We start from the raw sequence: 14,660 nt of genomic DNA on the forward strand, positions 1-14,660 counted from the left end.
CTTAGAGATGGACATCTGGAGGTGAATCCATTCATCTGTGTAGTTAGTTAGGTACTTTATTGACACAAATGTATAAAACATTGTGTCCAAACAATAATAAAAAAAAACATGAATCAAAAACTTTAACAAGGTACAATACATTAAAATATACAATACACAATACAGAATCCCTTTACAACAGGAGCTTTCTATTGCTCCACAAGTGACAGGCAGGCATGTAGCATTATGCAAAGTCTCTCTGTTAGTGCCCACAAAGAGTGAGCTCAAATCAATTCCCTCATGTCCATATTTCACTCTGATATCTTGTGTGAGGGGACAAACCAGTATGTGCTGTTCGTTTTTTATACCAGTCTCACATTGGCAAAACCGCTATTCAGGTGGTATCTTCCCATTTCCACACGCAGTCTATGAGCGGACAACCGAAACCGTGTAAAGGTTATCCTCAAATAGTCCTCAATGTAAGGTGTACCGCTGGTACTGGTACAGTACTGTCATTGTGGATTTAACTTTTCATTAGAGAATGTGCTCTTTGGAGCACAGGTCTCCACCAGGTCAGGTAGGTTATCGTGGCCTCCTGGTGGCGCTATAATAGGCCAATGTGAAAAGGGTGCCATTTCTTCTTATACCTTTGATGGCAATTCGATATTCAAAGTCATGATTTGAGGCATTTTGTTCCAAAAATGTGTTTAGCAAAAGTCCACCTGCTGGTGGCACTATAACAGGCCAATGTGAAAAGGTTGGCATTATAGTATAGGAATGTGCATGAACATTTCCCTGACATTTGCATTTGTTTATGATTTGAGGCCTTTTGTTAAAAACGGGCCAATCCTGCTTTGGAAGCCAATGTTGGCCACTTAGGTCTGAAAACACTTGTTTTGCTTATTTCTTTAATACTTGTTTTGTTTACTTTTTTTTAAAGGAAAATGATGCCTGGCGTCCATGTCCATGGAATCCCCCTTTAGAAGGTTTTCAGGGGTAGGGGTGTCCCGGCCAGACGGGATAGTGGGTGTACAGGGTGACCCTGCCTGGGGGAGATGGGCTAGTTGGGCTAACCCTACCACACTCCCTCAGGCACGCCCGGAGGTCCCCTCCGTGCGTGTGATGCTCGGACTTGGTTGTCCGGTTGTCCACGCGGCCCTGACACCCACCACCTCGTCTGGAATCCTCCTGGTAGTGCACCGTCCACCTGCCGTCTCGTCTGGAAGGAAGGAATCCTCAACGATTTGACTTGTTCCGGTTGCCCGACGCCCATCTGAAGACGAGGTACCCCTTTTTATACCCCCTAGGGCCCCTACAGGTTGTGCAATTGACTCGGCCGACGTTGGCTCTGCGAGCTGGTGTAGTGTAGTAGACTGCTTCCTGGGGTATGGTTGAATCTCTTGTAGTGAAGTGAATTAGTGACACTGTGTGTGTGTGTGTGTGTGTGTGTGTGTGCGCGTGTGTGCGTGCGGCGTCATTTGAAAGGTCCATAAGACCATGGTCACTTGACGCTAATCACATGACGCTGCTATATTTCAATCGAGACATTCTACGAATTTTATTTCTTCAAGACAATCTACAAATTTCATTTCTTCAAGACAATCTACGATTTTAATTTCTTCAAGACAATCTACAAATTTAATTTCTTCAAGACAATCTACAAATTTCATTTCTTCAAGACAATTTACGAATTTCATTTAATTTCTTCAAGACAATCTCCGATTTTCATTTCTTCAAGACAATCTTTCATTTCTTTGAATCATCAATTTCTAACCAATAGAGCAACTATTTTAGATTTTTTTGCCCACTTTTGGCATTATGTCATGGCAATGTAAATGACAACTGTGTGTGTGTGTGTTTGTGTGTGTGTGTGTGCGTGTGCGCGTGCGGCGTCATTTGAAAGGTCCATAAGACCATGGTCAATTGACGCTAATCACATGACGCTGCTATATTTCAATCGAGACATTCTACGAATTTTATTTCTTCAAGACAATCTACAAATTTCATTTCTTCAAGACAATCTACGAATTTAATTTCTCCAAGACAATCTACAAATTTAATTTCTTCAAGACAATCTACAAATTTAATTTCTTCAAGACAATTTACGAATTTCATTTAATTTCTTCAAGACAATCTCCGATTTTCATTTCTTCAAGACAATCTTTCATTTCTTTGAATCATCAATTTCTAACCAATAGAGCAACTATTTTAGATTTTTTTGCCCACTTTTGGCATTATGTCATGGCAATGTAAATGACAACCGTGTGTGTGTGTGTGTGTGTGTGTGTGTGTGTGTGTGTGTGTGTGTGTGTGTGTGTGTGTGTGTGGATATTTTAGGGCTGTCAATTGATAAAAAAATAATGAATCATGATTAATCACCATTCGAACTATGTCCAAAATATGATATGTTTTATTGTTGTGGAAATGGAAAGATAAGTAACAGAAGGCGATAATTAACATACATATGTATATTCTAACAAATCCAGTGTGGTTGGATGGATGGTGTCTCTCACCCCGTTGTCGTGCTATGTGATTTGAGCTGCTGCCTATGTAAATTGTGCAAAAAAAAAAGAAAAACGGCTTAACCAGATCAACCAAATATATATTATCCCATTGCTGAAAATAGTTACATATTACTATAGGCAAACGCATTTGGAATGGGAAATAGAGGGGGGACATCTGGGACCCGGGAGGAGTCTGTGGGGCCCACACGTCATCAGCGATACATCTGGGACCCGGGAGGAGTCTGTGGGGCCCACACGTCATCAGCGATACATCTGGGACCCGGGAGGAGTCTGTGGGGCCCACACGTCATCACCGATACATCTGGGACCCGGGAGGAGTCTGTGGGACCCACACGTCATCAGCGATACATCTGGGACCCGGGAGGAGTCTGTGGGGCCCCACACGTCATCAGCGATACATCTGGGACCCGGGAGGAGTCTGTGGGGCCCACACGTCATCAGCGATACATCTGGGACCCGGGAGGAGTCTGTGGGGCCCACACGTCATCAGCGATACATCTGGGACCCGGGAGGAGTCTGTGGGGCCCACACGTCATCACCGATACATCTGGGACCCGGGAGGAGTCTGTGGGGCCCCACACGTCATCAGCGATACATCTGGGACCCGGGAGGAGTCTGTGGGGCCCACACGTCATCAGCGATACATCTGGGACCCGGGAGACGGCATCAAAGGAGGAAGATCTGCCACGTTGACAATTTACCTTGCTGAACCAGCTGTGTACCTGGGGTCATGTGATCAGTGATGTCAGAGAGGTGAACTTTGTCCCGTTGGTATTCAGGACAACTTCATGAGAACCTGGACAGGCGCTGTTGTTCTGCCGCGATGTGGGTCAACTTTGATTCCATCTTCACAACAGAAACTACACCTCTCCTTCCTTTGTGCCGCTTTTATTGACTAAAACATGTGTTGTTCCTTTTTAATAATAAGCAGACTTGGCAACCTGACTGTAGAAAGTAACGGTACAGTAAAGAAGTTGGGGTTCTTTACCCCAAGTTCTTTCTGAATTTAAATTGAATTCACATATTAATCATGTTACCAAGATTTCCTTTTTTCACCTTAGAAATATTGCACGAATCGGAGCCTATTTGTCATTGGACGATGTAAAAACGCTGATCCACGACATGTTTTTTCTCGGCTTGATTACAATGTGTATCGGAATAGATTACCTGATCATATGAACACAGTTTGAAATGGATTGCATGATTATTTGGTTTATTAATTCCGAGATGATTGGCCTCCTGGATTAACATAAAATAATGTATTAACTCCAAATGTCTGACAATGTTGTTGTCACACACGCACGCACACGCACGCACAAACACACACACACGCGCACACGCGCACGCACACACACACACCTGTGTTTCCAGTACACACAGGTCTTCAGTGTGGTTAATAGAAAACAGAAGGAGTTCCTATCAGCTCCATTCAAGGTCACACACACACACGCGCACGCACACGCACACACAGACACACGCACACAGAGACACACACACACTCACACACACAGAGACACAGACAGACACAGCAATGACATTACTCAACACATTGTGGGTTTGTAGATCTACTAATTGCGTTAAACATGTTATTCTCTCGAAAATGTCACACAAAACAAGATGATTCATTTTATTTCTCAAAATATTTTGAAAAAATATATAAAAAATTACAAATACAAGGTAGGAAAGATGGAAAAAAACGACAATAATAAAAATAGAAACGTGACATTTCCTCATGACCCATACAAACATTGGGAAATGTCCTTCAGAACATGACTGTCCTGCTTGCGGAAACAAGATGGTAAATGAGGGTGTGTGTGTGTGTGTGCATGTATACACCCCCAACAACCACAAAAAGGAACAACACATGTTTTAGTCAATAAAAGCGGCACAAAGGAAGGAGAGGTGTAGTTTCTGTTGTGAAGATGGAATCAAAGTTGACCCAAATCGTGGCAGAACAACAGCGCCTGTCCAGGTTCTCATGAAGTTATCCTGAATACCAACGGGACAAAGTTCACCTCTCTCTCTCTCTCTCTCTCTCTCTCTCTCTCTCTCTCCCTCTCTCTCCCCTGTGCATGCAGTGGGACAATAGCAGAGAGAGCAGACATTGTGTGGAGCTGGGTGCTATTAAGACGTTTCATCTTACACACACGCTCACTCTGTGTCGGACACACACCAATACACACACCTGACTACATTCTAATTTCTACCGTCCGACGGCACGTACCGGGTGAGTTACACGATCCACCAGTGTTGGCGTTGACAGTAGATTGTGATTTGATTTAGCTTTAGTCAAGTCTTTTGAATAAAAGTAATAGGTTTGGTCATATTGTAGTCATTTTAGTTTTGGTCTGGTTTTAGCTCACTGAGATTTTATAGTCGACTACATCTACTGTTGAGGCCTTGATTGTAATGCGTCGTAACGTCCGATTCATACTTAGCTGTGTGCCGAAAATAGTACAACCAAGCATAACATTACTTGTCTTAGATCTATACTGAATCTCGCCTCCATTTCTGTCTAGTTCTTGTGTTGATGAGATTGTCAATATATTTTATAGTCATAGTTTTAGGCACCATAGCTTATAGTTTCTATGTCGGGGTAAAAAGGTAGCAGACGAACATCTTTCGTCATGGTTTTAGTACATTTTAGTTATTCACTCTATTTCGTTTGAAGTTAACTTATTAATTTGCACAAGAAATACACCTGTAAATGTGTTACTAGCTGTGGTGGAAGAAGTACTCAGATTTGGGTTTGTTATTTAACCACTTAAACCCCGAGTCCCTCAGGGACCTGTACTATACTATAGTGACTTTTCTGTTTTCGCTCTAGAATAGATAACTTGGCTGAAAATAGCCGATCTTCAAACACTTGTAGATCGGATATTTTCTGTAAACGTTGCCCCTCAGTATACGGATGGTGGGGGGTCTAAATGGTTAACTTAAATGACATCCAAATGTACCAAAAGCAATTGTGCAAAATGTGTCAATTCTTCGAAGATTGACACAAGCTCGCAGCACATAGTGAGCTTGTAAACCGTCTATTTTCAAATAAAAATGGACAAAGGCAAATGGGGCTTCATTGGTGGATGTATGTTTTGTAGTAATTTTCAAAGTTTTCAATTAACTTTAGTGGAGTAAAAAGAGTTCAACCCCTCTTTGATTTCATTGAAAGTTAACACAGAGTTCTACACAGAGTTAACACTCTCAGATGCATTACTGTAAAAGAGTGGTTTTCAACTAGTGGTCTTGAGCGGGTTCCAGGTGGTCCCCAGCTAAATGACAGAGTGTTGGTAACCAGTACGGGTCCATTTGCTTATATTTTACACTCAAGAGTTAAATGTTTGTTAAACATCTGCATTACTTCATTTACAAGAAGTCTACACAATAGATTGTATAGAATAATTGTTATTTTGATCAACACAGCACAGAATTGTGGACAAAATCTTATCCAACGATAACAAAATATAATTTAGTTTTCTGTCTGAGAGGATAATTTTCATCGAATGGTGGTCAAATGCAGAATAGATAATGGGCCTTGACGCTGATCCATTGTTGACCTTGACAAATATGAGTTTAATGCACTTGAACACAGACGGACTCACAGACCACAACCTTTTGTTGACGCAAAACGATAGCAACCCGGTTGCACGCCGGTGAAATGGCACGGATTGGCATTTCCGTACATACACGCCTAGAAAACCCCCAAATCGGTACATATTCCACTGAAATCCTCCCCATAGACCGTGACGGAGGGGGGTCCGTCTCTACCTCCCCATAGACCGTGACGGAGGGGGGTCCGTCTCTACCTCCCCATAGACCGTGACGGAGGGGGGTCCGTCTCTTCCTCCCCATAGACCGTGACAGAGCGGAACAAGTGTGAGATAACCCACTGGGTTTACAGCGTTCAACTCCATCTCCCAGGGTTCCGTGACGTCTGTCCCCGCCCGCCCTCCCGCGATTCAACCATGAAAGGCATGATGGCCAAGAAGGCGGAGGTCCAGCGGCGCATCGTGTCCAAGGACGGCCACAACAACGTGCGCATCGACAACGTGGAGGGCATGGTGAAGCTGTACCTGCACGACATCTGGACCACGGTGGTGGACATGAAGTGGCGCTACAAGCTCACGCTCTTCGCCTCCACCTTCGTCATGACCTGGTTCATCTTCGGCGTCATCTTCTACTTCATCGGCATGGGCAACGGCGACTTCGAGGAGGTATTGTTGTAGGCTATAAACACAACATGAGATCACGACACTGGTATCGGTATTCGCTATCGGTATCGCCTAACACAGAAATTGAGGTATCGGGACATCCCTAATTTTAAGTAATGCACTTGTCCACTCTCGGGTGAATGTTTTCCGTACCTAACAGGCGTTGCCGTCCAACCACACGCGCTGCCTGGTCAACGTGGAGACGCTGACCGGCGCCTTCCTCTTCTCGCTGGAGTCGCAGACCACCATCGGCTACGGCTTCCGCTACATCTCCGAGGAGTGCCCGCTGGCCATCTTCACGCTGGTTGTGCAGCTGGTCATCACCGGCCTGGCGGAGATCTTCGTTACGGGGGCCTTCCTGGCCAAGCTTGCGCGGCCCAAGAAGCGTGCGGAGACCATCAAGTTCAGCCACTCGGCGGTGGTGTGTCGCAGCGAGGGCAAGCTGTGTCTGATGGTGCGCGTGGCCAACATGAGGAAGAGCCTGCTGATCCAGTGTCAGCTGGCCGGCAAGCTGCTGCACCCCAACGTGACGGAGGAAGGCAAGGATTTTTAACACTATAATCTATATATAAGCCATACAGTCTGTCTGTCTGTAAGCCATACAGTCTGTCTGTAAGCCATACAGTATGTCTGTCTGTCTGTAAGCCATACAGTCTGTCTGTCTGTCTGTCTGTCCCTCTAAAGGCGAGAAGACCAGCGTGCACCAGAGCCACGTGGACTTCTACATGGACTCGAGCGGCGAGTGTCCGTTCCTCATCCTGCCACTCACCTTCTACCACGTGCTGGACGAGAGCAGCCCGCTGGCGGGCCTGACGGCCGACAACCTGCACACGCGCGACTTTGAGCTGCTGGTGACGCTCAACGCCACCATGGAGTCCACGGCCGCCACGTGCCAGGTACTAACTTTAAGATGGAGAGGGCCGTCTTTAGTTCCACACTCACTCCAGAGGGCCGTCTATAGTTCCACACTCACTCCAGAGGGCCGTCTTTAGTTCCACACTCACTCCAGAGGGCCGTCTATAGTTCCACACACACTCCAGAGGGCCACTATAGTTCCACACTCACTCCAGAAGGCCACTATAGTTCCACACTCACTCCAGAGGGCCGTCTATAGTTCCACACTCACTCCAGAGGGCCACTATAGTTCCACACTCACTCCAGAGGGCCGTCTATAGTTCCACACACACTCCAGAGGGCCACTATAGTTCCACACTCACTCCAGAAGGCCACTATAGTTCCACACTCACTCCAGAGGGCCGTCTATAGTTCCACACTCACTCCAGAGGGCCGTCTATAGTTCCACACTCACTCCAGAAGGCCACTATAGTTCCACACTCACTCCAGAGGGCCGTCTATAGTTCCGCACTCACTCCAGAGGGCCACTATAGTTCCACACTCACTCCAGAGGGCCACTATAGTTCCACACTCACTCCAGAGGGCCGTCTATAGTTCCACACTCACTCCAGAGGGCCGTCTATAGTTCCACACTCACTCCAGAAGGCCACTATAGTTCCACACTCACTCCAGAGGGCCGTCTATAGTTCCACACTCACTCCAGAGGGCCACTATAGTTCCACACTCACTCCAGAGGGCCACTATAGTTCCACACTCACTCCAGAGGGCCGTCTATAGTTCCACACTCACTCCAGAAGGCCACTATAGTTCCACACTCACTCCAGAGGGCCGTCTATAGTTCAACACTCACTCCAGAAGGCCACTATAGTTCCACACTCACTCCAGAGGGCCACTATAGTTCCACACTCACTCCAGAGGGCCGTCTATAGTTCCACACTCACTCCAGAAGGCCACTATAGTTCCACACTCACTCCAGAGGGCCACTATAGTTCCACACTCACTCCAGAGGGCCACTATAGTTCCACACTCACTCCAGAGGGCCACTATACTGTAGTTCCACACTCACTCCAGAGGGCCACTATAGTAGTATAGTTCCACACTCACTCCAGAGGGCCACTATAGTTCCACACTCACTCCAGAGGGCCACTATACTGTAGTTCCACACTCACTCCAGATGGCCACATTGCATATTACTGTCGTAGCAAAAATTGTCTATCTTGTAGATCAGCAATATTTTGCTATATTTTTTGTTTCTTGGAAAACAAATAACGCGATGGTAACTATGCCAAAAAAACTACTTTCACCTACCTTGTTTTTTTAGCCAACTTGTAAAACGGTGATGTGTGACAATAAAGCTGATTGTGATTGTGCCATGCAGAGCCGCACCTCCTACGTGCCGCAGGAGATCCTGTGGGGCCACGAGTTCCGGCCCGTGCTCTTCAGCACCACCGGGGGGCGCTACGTGGCCGACTTCAACTTCTTCGACAAGGTGCAGGTGTGCAACGACGCCGGCCTCCTCATGGGCAACAACGCCGAGAAGCTGAAGCTGGAGGAGGAGTACAAGAGAGAGTGAGCCGCTCCGTGCCGTGTGTAGAGGCCTGATACTCGGCAGCCATATTGGAAAGAAACCGGGGACTCTTAACGCATTTCCACCTGAGACCGATTCTAAAAAAAAAGAGGCTTCTAAATCCCAAAACTATGTTTCTATGTCACTGGTGCTCAACCTTTTTCATGTCAAGGAAGGACCCACAGAATTATTGAGGTGCTTTTGCTTTACTTAAGTAGTTCAATTTTTGTTTCTTTTTTTTTATATACTTTATACTTCTAATCCATTACATTTTAGAGGGTAATATCACTTACTTACATTTCTTCTGCGGTTTAGATTAGGCTATGGTTACAGAAACATGCATTAGCCGACGCCTTATTTTACACTACAACATATTCAAAAATATAGCCTAGTAGGTTAAAATGTAAAACATTAAAATAATGTTAATTGGGAATTTCTGCATAATGAGTAGTTTTACTATTGATACTTGAAACTGGAAAGGGAGTAGTATTTATTTGTGTTGCTTCCTCTTTCCCCCCATCCCCATGTAAAGCGTTTTTGGGTAGCCTACTCAAAAAAGCACTATATGCGTTTGAGATATTATTATAATTAGTAGTATTAGTATTCGAGAGTAGAGGTCGCACAACGGCATCACAACAGCGTCACAGAATGAAAATAGCCTTGTAGATCGGCTTTTTTTTGTTTTTGTTGGAGCAGACATTTTCCAATATTCTTTGACACACATACTACATCAGAATACTATACTACGTAGTATGAATAAATAGAAGAATGCAATAAATGGTTTATTTATGTGTACGTTATGGGGATATTATGTAATATCCCAGCCAAGAAGACTCTTCCTGTTGGTAGTTGAAGTTGCAATCTTGAACAAAATAATGTTTTAAAGTTGTTAGTGATATTGTTGTAAGAAAGTGAAAATTTTTATGTATTTAAAACGTTGTTTCTTTAGTTTTTGTTAAGTTATTTGCTCTACATTGTGATAGTAATCATTGTTATATAGTGGGAGTGTTTGTTCAGTAACAGGCGTCTCCCCTTCTCTACAGCTCGTAAATAAACAAAACACACATTTCCAGCCTTCAGGTGGGATATAAATGTCATCCAAGTTGCTCTGACCTTCTAACCCAGACAGAGGACATAAAACCAGTGTTGGTTTTGACAGCAAGTTTTCGTCATAGACTTTAGAGTAGTTTTAGTCACATTTTAGCCACCTGGAATGTTGTAGTGTTAGTCTAGTTTTAGTCGACTAAATCTACAGTTGATTTAGTCGACAAACAATTTTTCGCGGGCCTTGATGCCGTCGTAATGGCTGATTTTACACTTGATGAAAATAGCAGATCTACAAGCTCACAACGCGTCGCAGCGTCACTCATTGTGAGCTTGTAGATGTGCTATTTTCAGCATGCAACGAAGGGCTATACCACCCCTTATCCCTATTATTTGCCATGTTTTACTATTTTAAAAACCATTTTAAAATAGTTAAAATAGCTGATCTACAAGCTCCAGAGTGAGCATACTAAATGTGACCACTTTTTGTTTGCATTTTATTTAATGTTTTTATTCATTATTTTTATACATATGTACGCAACATACTGTATGTTGGGGTACTTAATGTGTTCATGATATTTCTAATGTTTGCTGCTGTTCACTACAATAAAAGAGTTTGCCTATTAAGGGAACGAACCAATACTTGAACAAAGAAATAGGATGGATACGGTCATAATGCCTCGCTCTCTCTGGCATTGTTGTGGTAACAATGCCTGTGTATCCAGTTACAACACAGCGAGGCAGGACTTTTATTTTGACAAAACACAGCAGAGTTACTTGGCTGCATGCGTTAACACAAACAGCCCCAATAGGCTCTCTATCTACTGTATGCATAGCAGCCATATTGTAAAGACATTGGGCCTCCTCTTTACTTGTTTCATATTGTAAAGACATTGGGCCTCCTCTTTACTTGTTTCATATTGTAAAGACATTGGGCCTCCTCTTTACTTGTTTCATATTGTAAAGACATTGGTCTGACGACACCAGGTGCAGGAAATGATTCCCAATGCATTTTTCCCATAGACATTTCAAAAAGTATTTATTTAAAGACGGTTACGCCGCGGACAAAGCCAACTTGAGTTGTGACAACTCATGACAACAAACGCAATATTTTGGACCAAACAAATAATTACAAAGAAGAAAAGAAAAAAAACGTTTTAAAAAGTCTATGAGAAAAATGAACGGGGGATCATTTCCTGGGCCCTGGTAGGGGGCGGGACTGCGACGCTCTATAGCACAGAGTTTACAGTGCTGCACATTCATGCATCCATTAAATTTTGTATACAGTCATTCAAAACCTTGCAACTGTGCTTCGGTTGCAACCAGGGGTTACCAACATGTCTGTACACAGACTGTACACAGTCATTTAAAACCTTGAAACTGTGCTTCGGTTGCAACCAGGGGTTACCAACATGTCTGTACACAGACTGTACACAGTCATTTAAAACCTTGAAACTGTGCTTCGGTTGCAACCAGGGGTTACCAACATGTCTAATACAGACTGTACACACTCATTTAAAACCTTGAAACTGTGCTTCGGTTGCAACCAGGGGTTACCAACATGTCTGTACACAGACTGTACACAGTCATTTAAAACCTTGAAACTGTGCTTCGGTTGCAACCAGGGGTTACCAACATGTCTGTACACAGACAAATGTGCCCGTGGCCACTTTAACTCTACATTGAACACATTTTCAATGTAAAAATTGTAAAAAGAATATTTGCAATATCTTTGAAACATTAACACAAATCTTGTATTCTTTTATTTGACAGGGACAAAGCTCATTAATCAACATGTCAGTTTTCACATCAATGTAAATGGGCCAGAGTTAGCCGAAGCTAAATTTCATCTCTAGTCCCTGTAGTCCCTGGAAAGGCTCTTAAAAAATGAATGATAAAAAGGACAAAGTGTAGTGTGCCTGCACACAACACCATGCTGATGCCATGTGTGCATATGTGCAAGCACCCAACACTACGTCCATACAAAAATACAGTACGATACAGATAAAAGAAAGACAAAGTGTATGGGGATCCCTGGCACAAAAGATTTTCAGGTGTGCGTCAAACACCAATGGGTCTCAAGCTTCTTTTTTTTCTGATGAAGATTCGTCTGGCAGAAAGAAACACTCCAAAATTAAGGCTTCACATATTTCTGGAGCAAACATTTGGAGAAAATAGCAGAAACTCCTCTTAAAGTGAACACTGATGGTGGCATAGCTTAATTTCATTTAAGATTTTTTGTAAAAAGAATATTTTAGATTAGTATTATCGTGAGAACGATGGCTTCCATTATCGCATCACAACTTTTCAGGAAGCCTGCAGTTTCTATTGGCTTGGATTCCCCATATCACTGGTGGACAGGTTTCTTAATTGCCCACAGCCCTCTCATGAGACAGACCGAGTAGAAATAAAGTGTGGCATTTTGTCATTAGTGAGCACCAATTATATGAAGATGGGTTGAAAAGTGGTGAAGAGGTCCTTTAAGATTTGTATTAAGAATGATTGGTTGCATATTGTAGGTTTCTATGTTTATTGGTGGTAATCACTATGGAAGAATACCCTTGTGGTGAACTGTCCCTTTAGCAATATAATAAACTAATTACACACAATTAACTTGATTCCTCTTCTGTAATAGTAAGTAGGTGTTACCCTGTCTGTCCACCAGGTGTCGCCAGTGTGTTGATCAGTGTTCTTTGTATGATAAACCCTTATAACTCTATGGATAAACCCCACATGCACTTCTATTTGGATCTGACTGTGCCACACACACACACACACACACACACATTAATAAGTTAACTGAAAATGTACAGTATTGTGTCTTACCTATTTTTTACAGTCTATGGTCTTACCAAGCAAACTAAAACAAACAACTTAGTTTTTGTCTTGTGATTTTTCAGTCTTTTTTTCCTGCTCTACTTGAATTTTGTTGCTAAGAAGAAAAAAATGGTTCATTTTATAATGAAGAACTTTTATTAATTCCCAGAGGGGACGTTGTCATTGTCACCGCTTCACAACATCACATCCAAATAGACGGAAGAAAAATATTTTTTAAACACATATAAATAATAATACAAATATAGCAATACAATACAGGCAGAGGAGTCCGCCACCAATACATAACTGTATATATAGTATACAATGAACAGTTTAAGACCGGTATCTCAATGTCTGGCCTGTGTGAGGACCAAACTGGGTCTGGAGTGTTCCATTTGTACACTCTCAGAGTGATTGTACGGTGCAGATTAGTGGTCCCAAATATAAATGGGGTCCTTGGTCTCATGCATATTAAACTGGTCCTTTAAATTAAAAAAAGGTTGAGAACCACTGAACCATACACAACAGTGAACAGTGCAATATACAGGCTTTACAGTAGGTCCTACTAGAGCAGTTAAAAGGCATGTTTAATGCATGAAGGCTATAGCAGTGAGCTCTCGAGTTTACAGTACATTGCATTCTTGCACTGTTTTGTTTTGTGTACACACTAAGTCATTCAAAAGCTTGTGCAAAAACTACGTCATTACAATTTATTGTTTATTGTTAAAGCTCTGCAAGTTTTGTTCTTCTGCCACACTAAAAAAAGATTATGCACAGGGCGAGGGTGGCGCCGGAAAAGAGACATGAGGCTGTCCACCACAAAAGCTAAGGCTATCCTTGGATAGACCGACTCTGTGCAACTCAAAGAGAAAAGACTCATCTTAACACCTCGACAACCTCCACCGTGGTTCTCAAACCTGCTTTATGTCTATAAACAAACCTTAGTAGGCTATGGTGGTCAACAATATATACAGTATATATTATTAAAATAAAATAAAATACAAAAATATATATACATCATCCCAGCAAAATCCCAGTAAATCAAGGATGTTTAGGTACACGTTTAGATCATATTTCATCACTGATTTAAAATGTTCACTAGCATTACACCAGCATTCACACAATGACACACTGTTCCCTTCACTGCTCTTTTAGTACAGTGTGAACTGAGCTCCGATACTTCGTTCATGACGTACAGTATAAGTTATTCTTTAAACAAGTCATTCTAAAATAGTATATTTATCCAGATATTTGAAGAACAGTATAGCGGCACAGCAGCTTACAGTAGGCACACAATTACGCCTGTAAAAAATATTTAAAAAAAGCAGCTTCCAGCATTTTCAATAAAACAAACTTTGAAACAGTAAAAAAAACAACTAATAGCTTTGATTGTTTTTTTCACCCTGACCAATTTCACGTTCCTTCCGAGCTCACGGATTACGACAGACACTCGGAATTAAAGACAACCATATCTGTCCATTCAACATGCTGTCGACATGTCACTATCGTGACATTAGCCTATAGTTCATGATTAATTGTCAATAATAATGATTTATTTTTAGCATTGGCATAAAATGTACATTTCTCTTTGCCTTTTAGGCTTGTAAACAGAAAATTGCACAGGGCAGACAAATAACTTAAATTTACAAAGAGATGGCGCTACCA

At 42.8% G+C, this 14,660-nt stretch overlaps 1 protein-coding gene across 1 annotated transcript; it reads left to right on the forward strand.

Moving 5' to 3' along the window:
- Positions 1-4,427: 4,427 nt before the first annotated feature.
- Positions 4,428-9,527, forward strand: kcnj15 (potassium inwardly rectifying channel subfamily J member 15). The gene is made up of 5 exons (XM_080779822.1): positions 4,428-4,731; positions 6,423-6,715; positions 6,873-7,251; positions 7,397-7,608; positions 8,946-9,527. The coding sequence occupies exons 2-5, from the start codon at positions 6,467-6,469 to the stop codon at positions 9,138-9,140; spliced, it is 1,035 nt and encodes a 344-aa protein (XP_080635948.1). The 5' UTR covers positions 4,428-4,731; positions 6,423-6,466; the 3' UTR covers positions 9,141-9,527.
- Positions 9,528-14,660: the final 5,133 nt, after the last annotated feature.

This window comes from Protomyctophum bolini (assembly GCF_963924005.1).
Source record: "Protomyctophum bolini genome assembly, chromosome: 13".
Classification (NCBI taxonomy): domain Eukaryota; kingdom Metazoa; phylum Chordata; class Actinopteri; order Myctophiformes; family Myctophidae; genus Protomyctophum; species Protomyctophum bolini.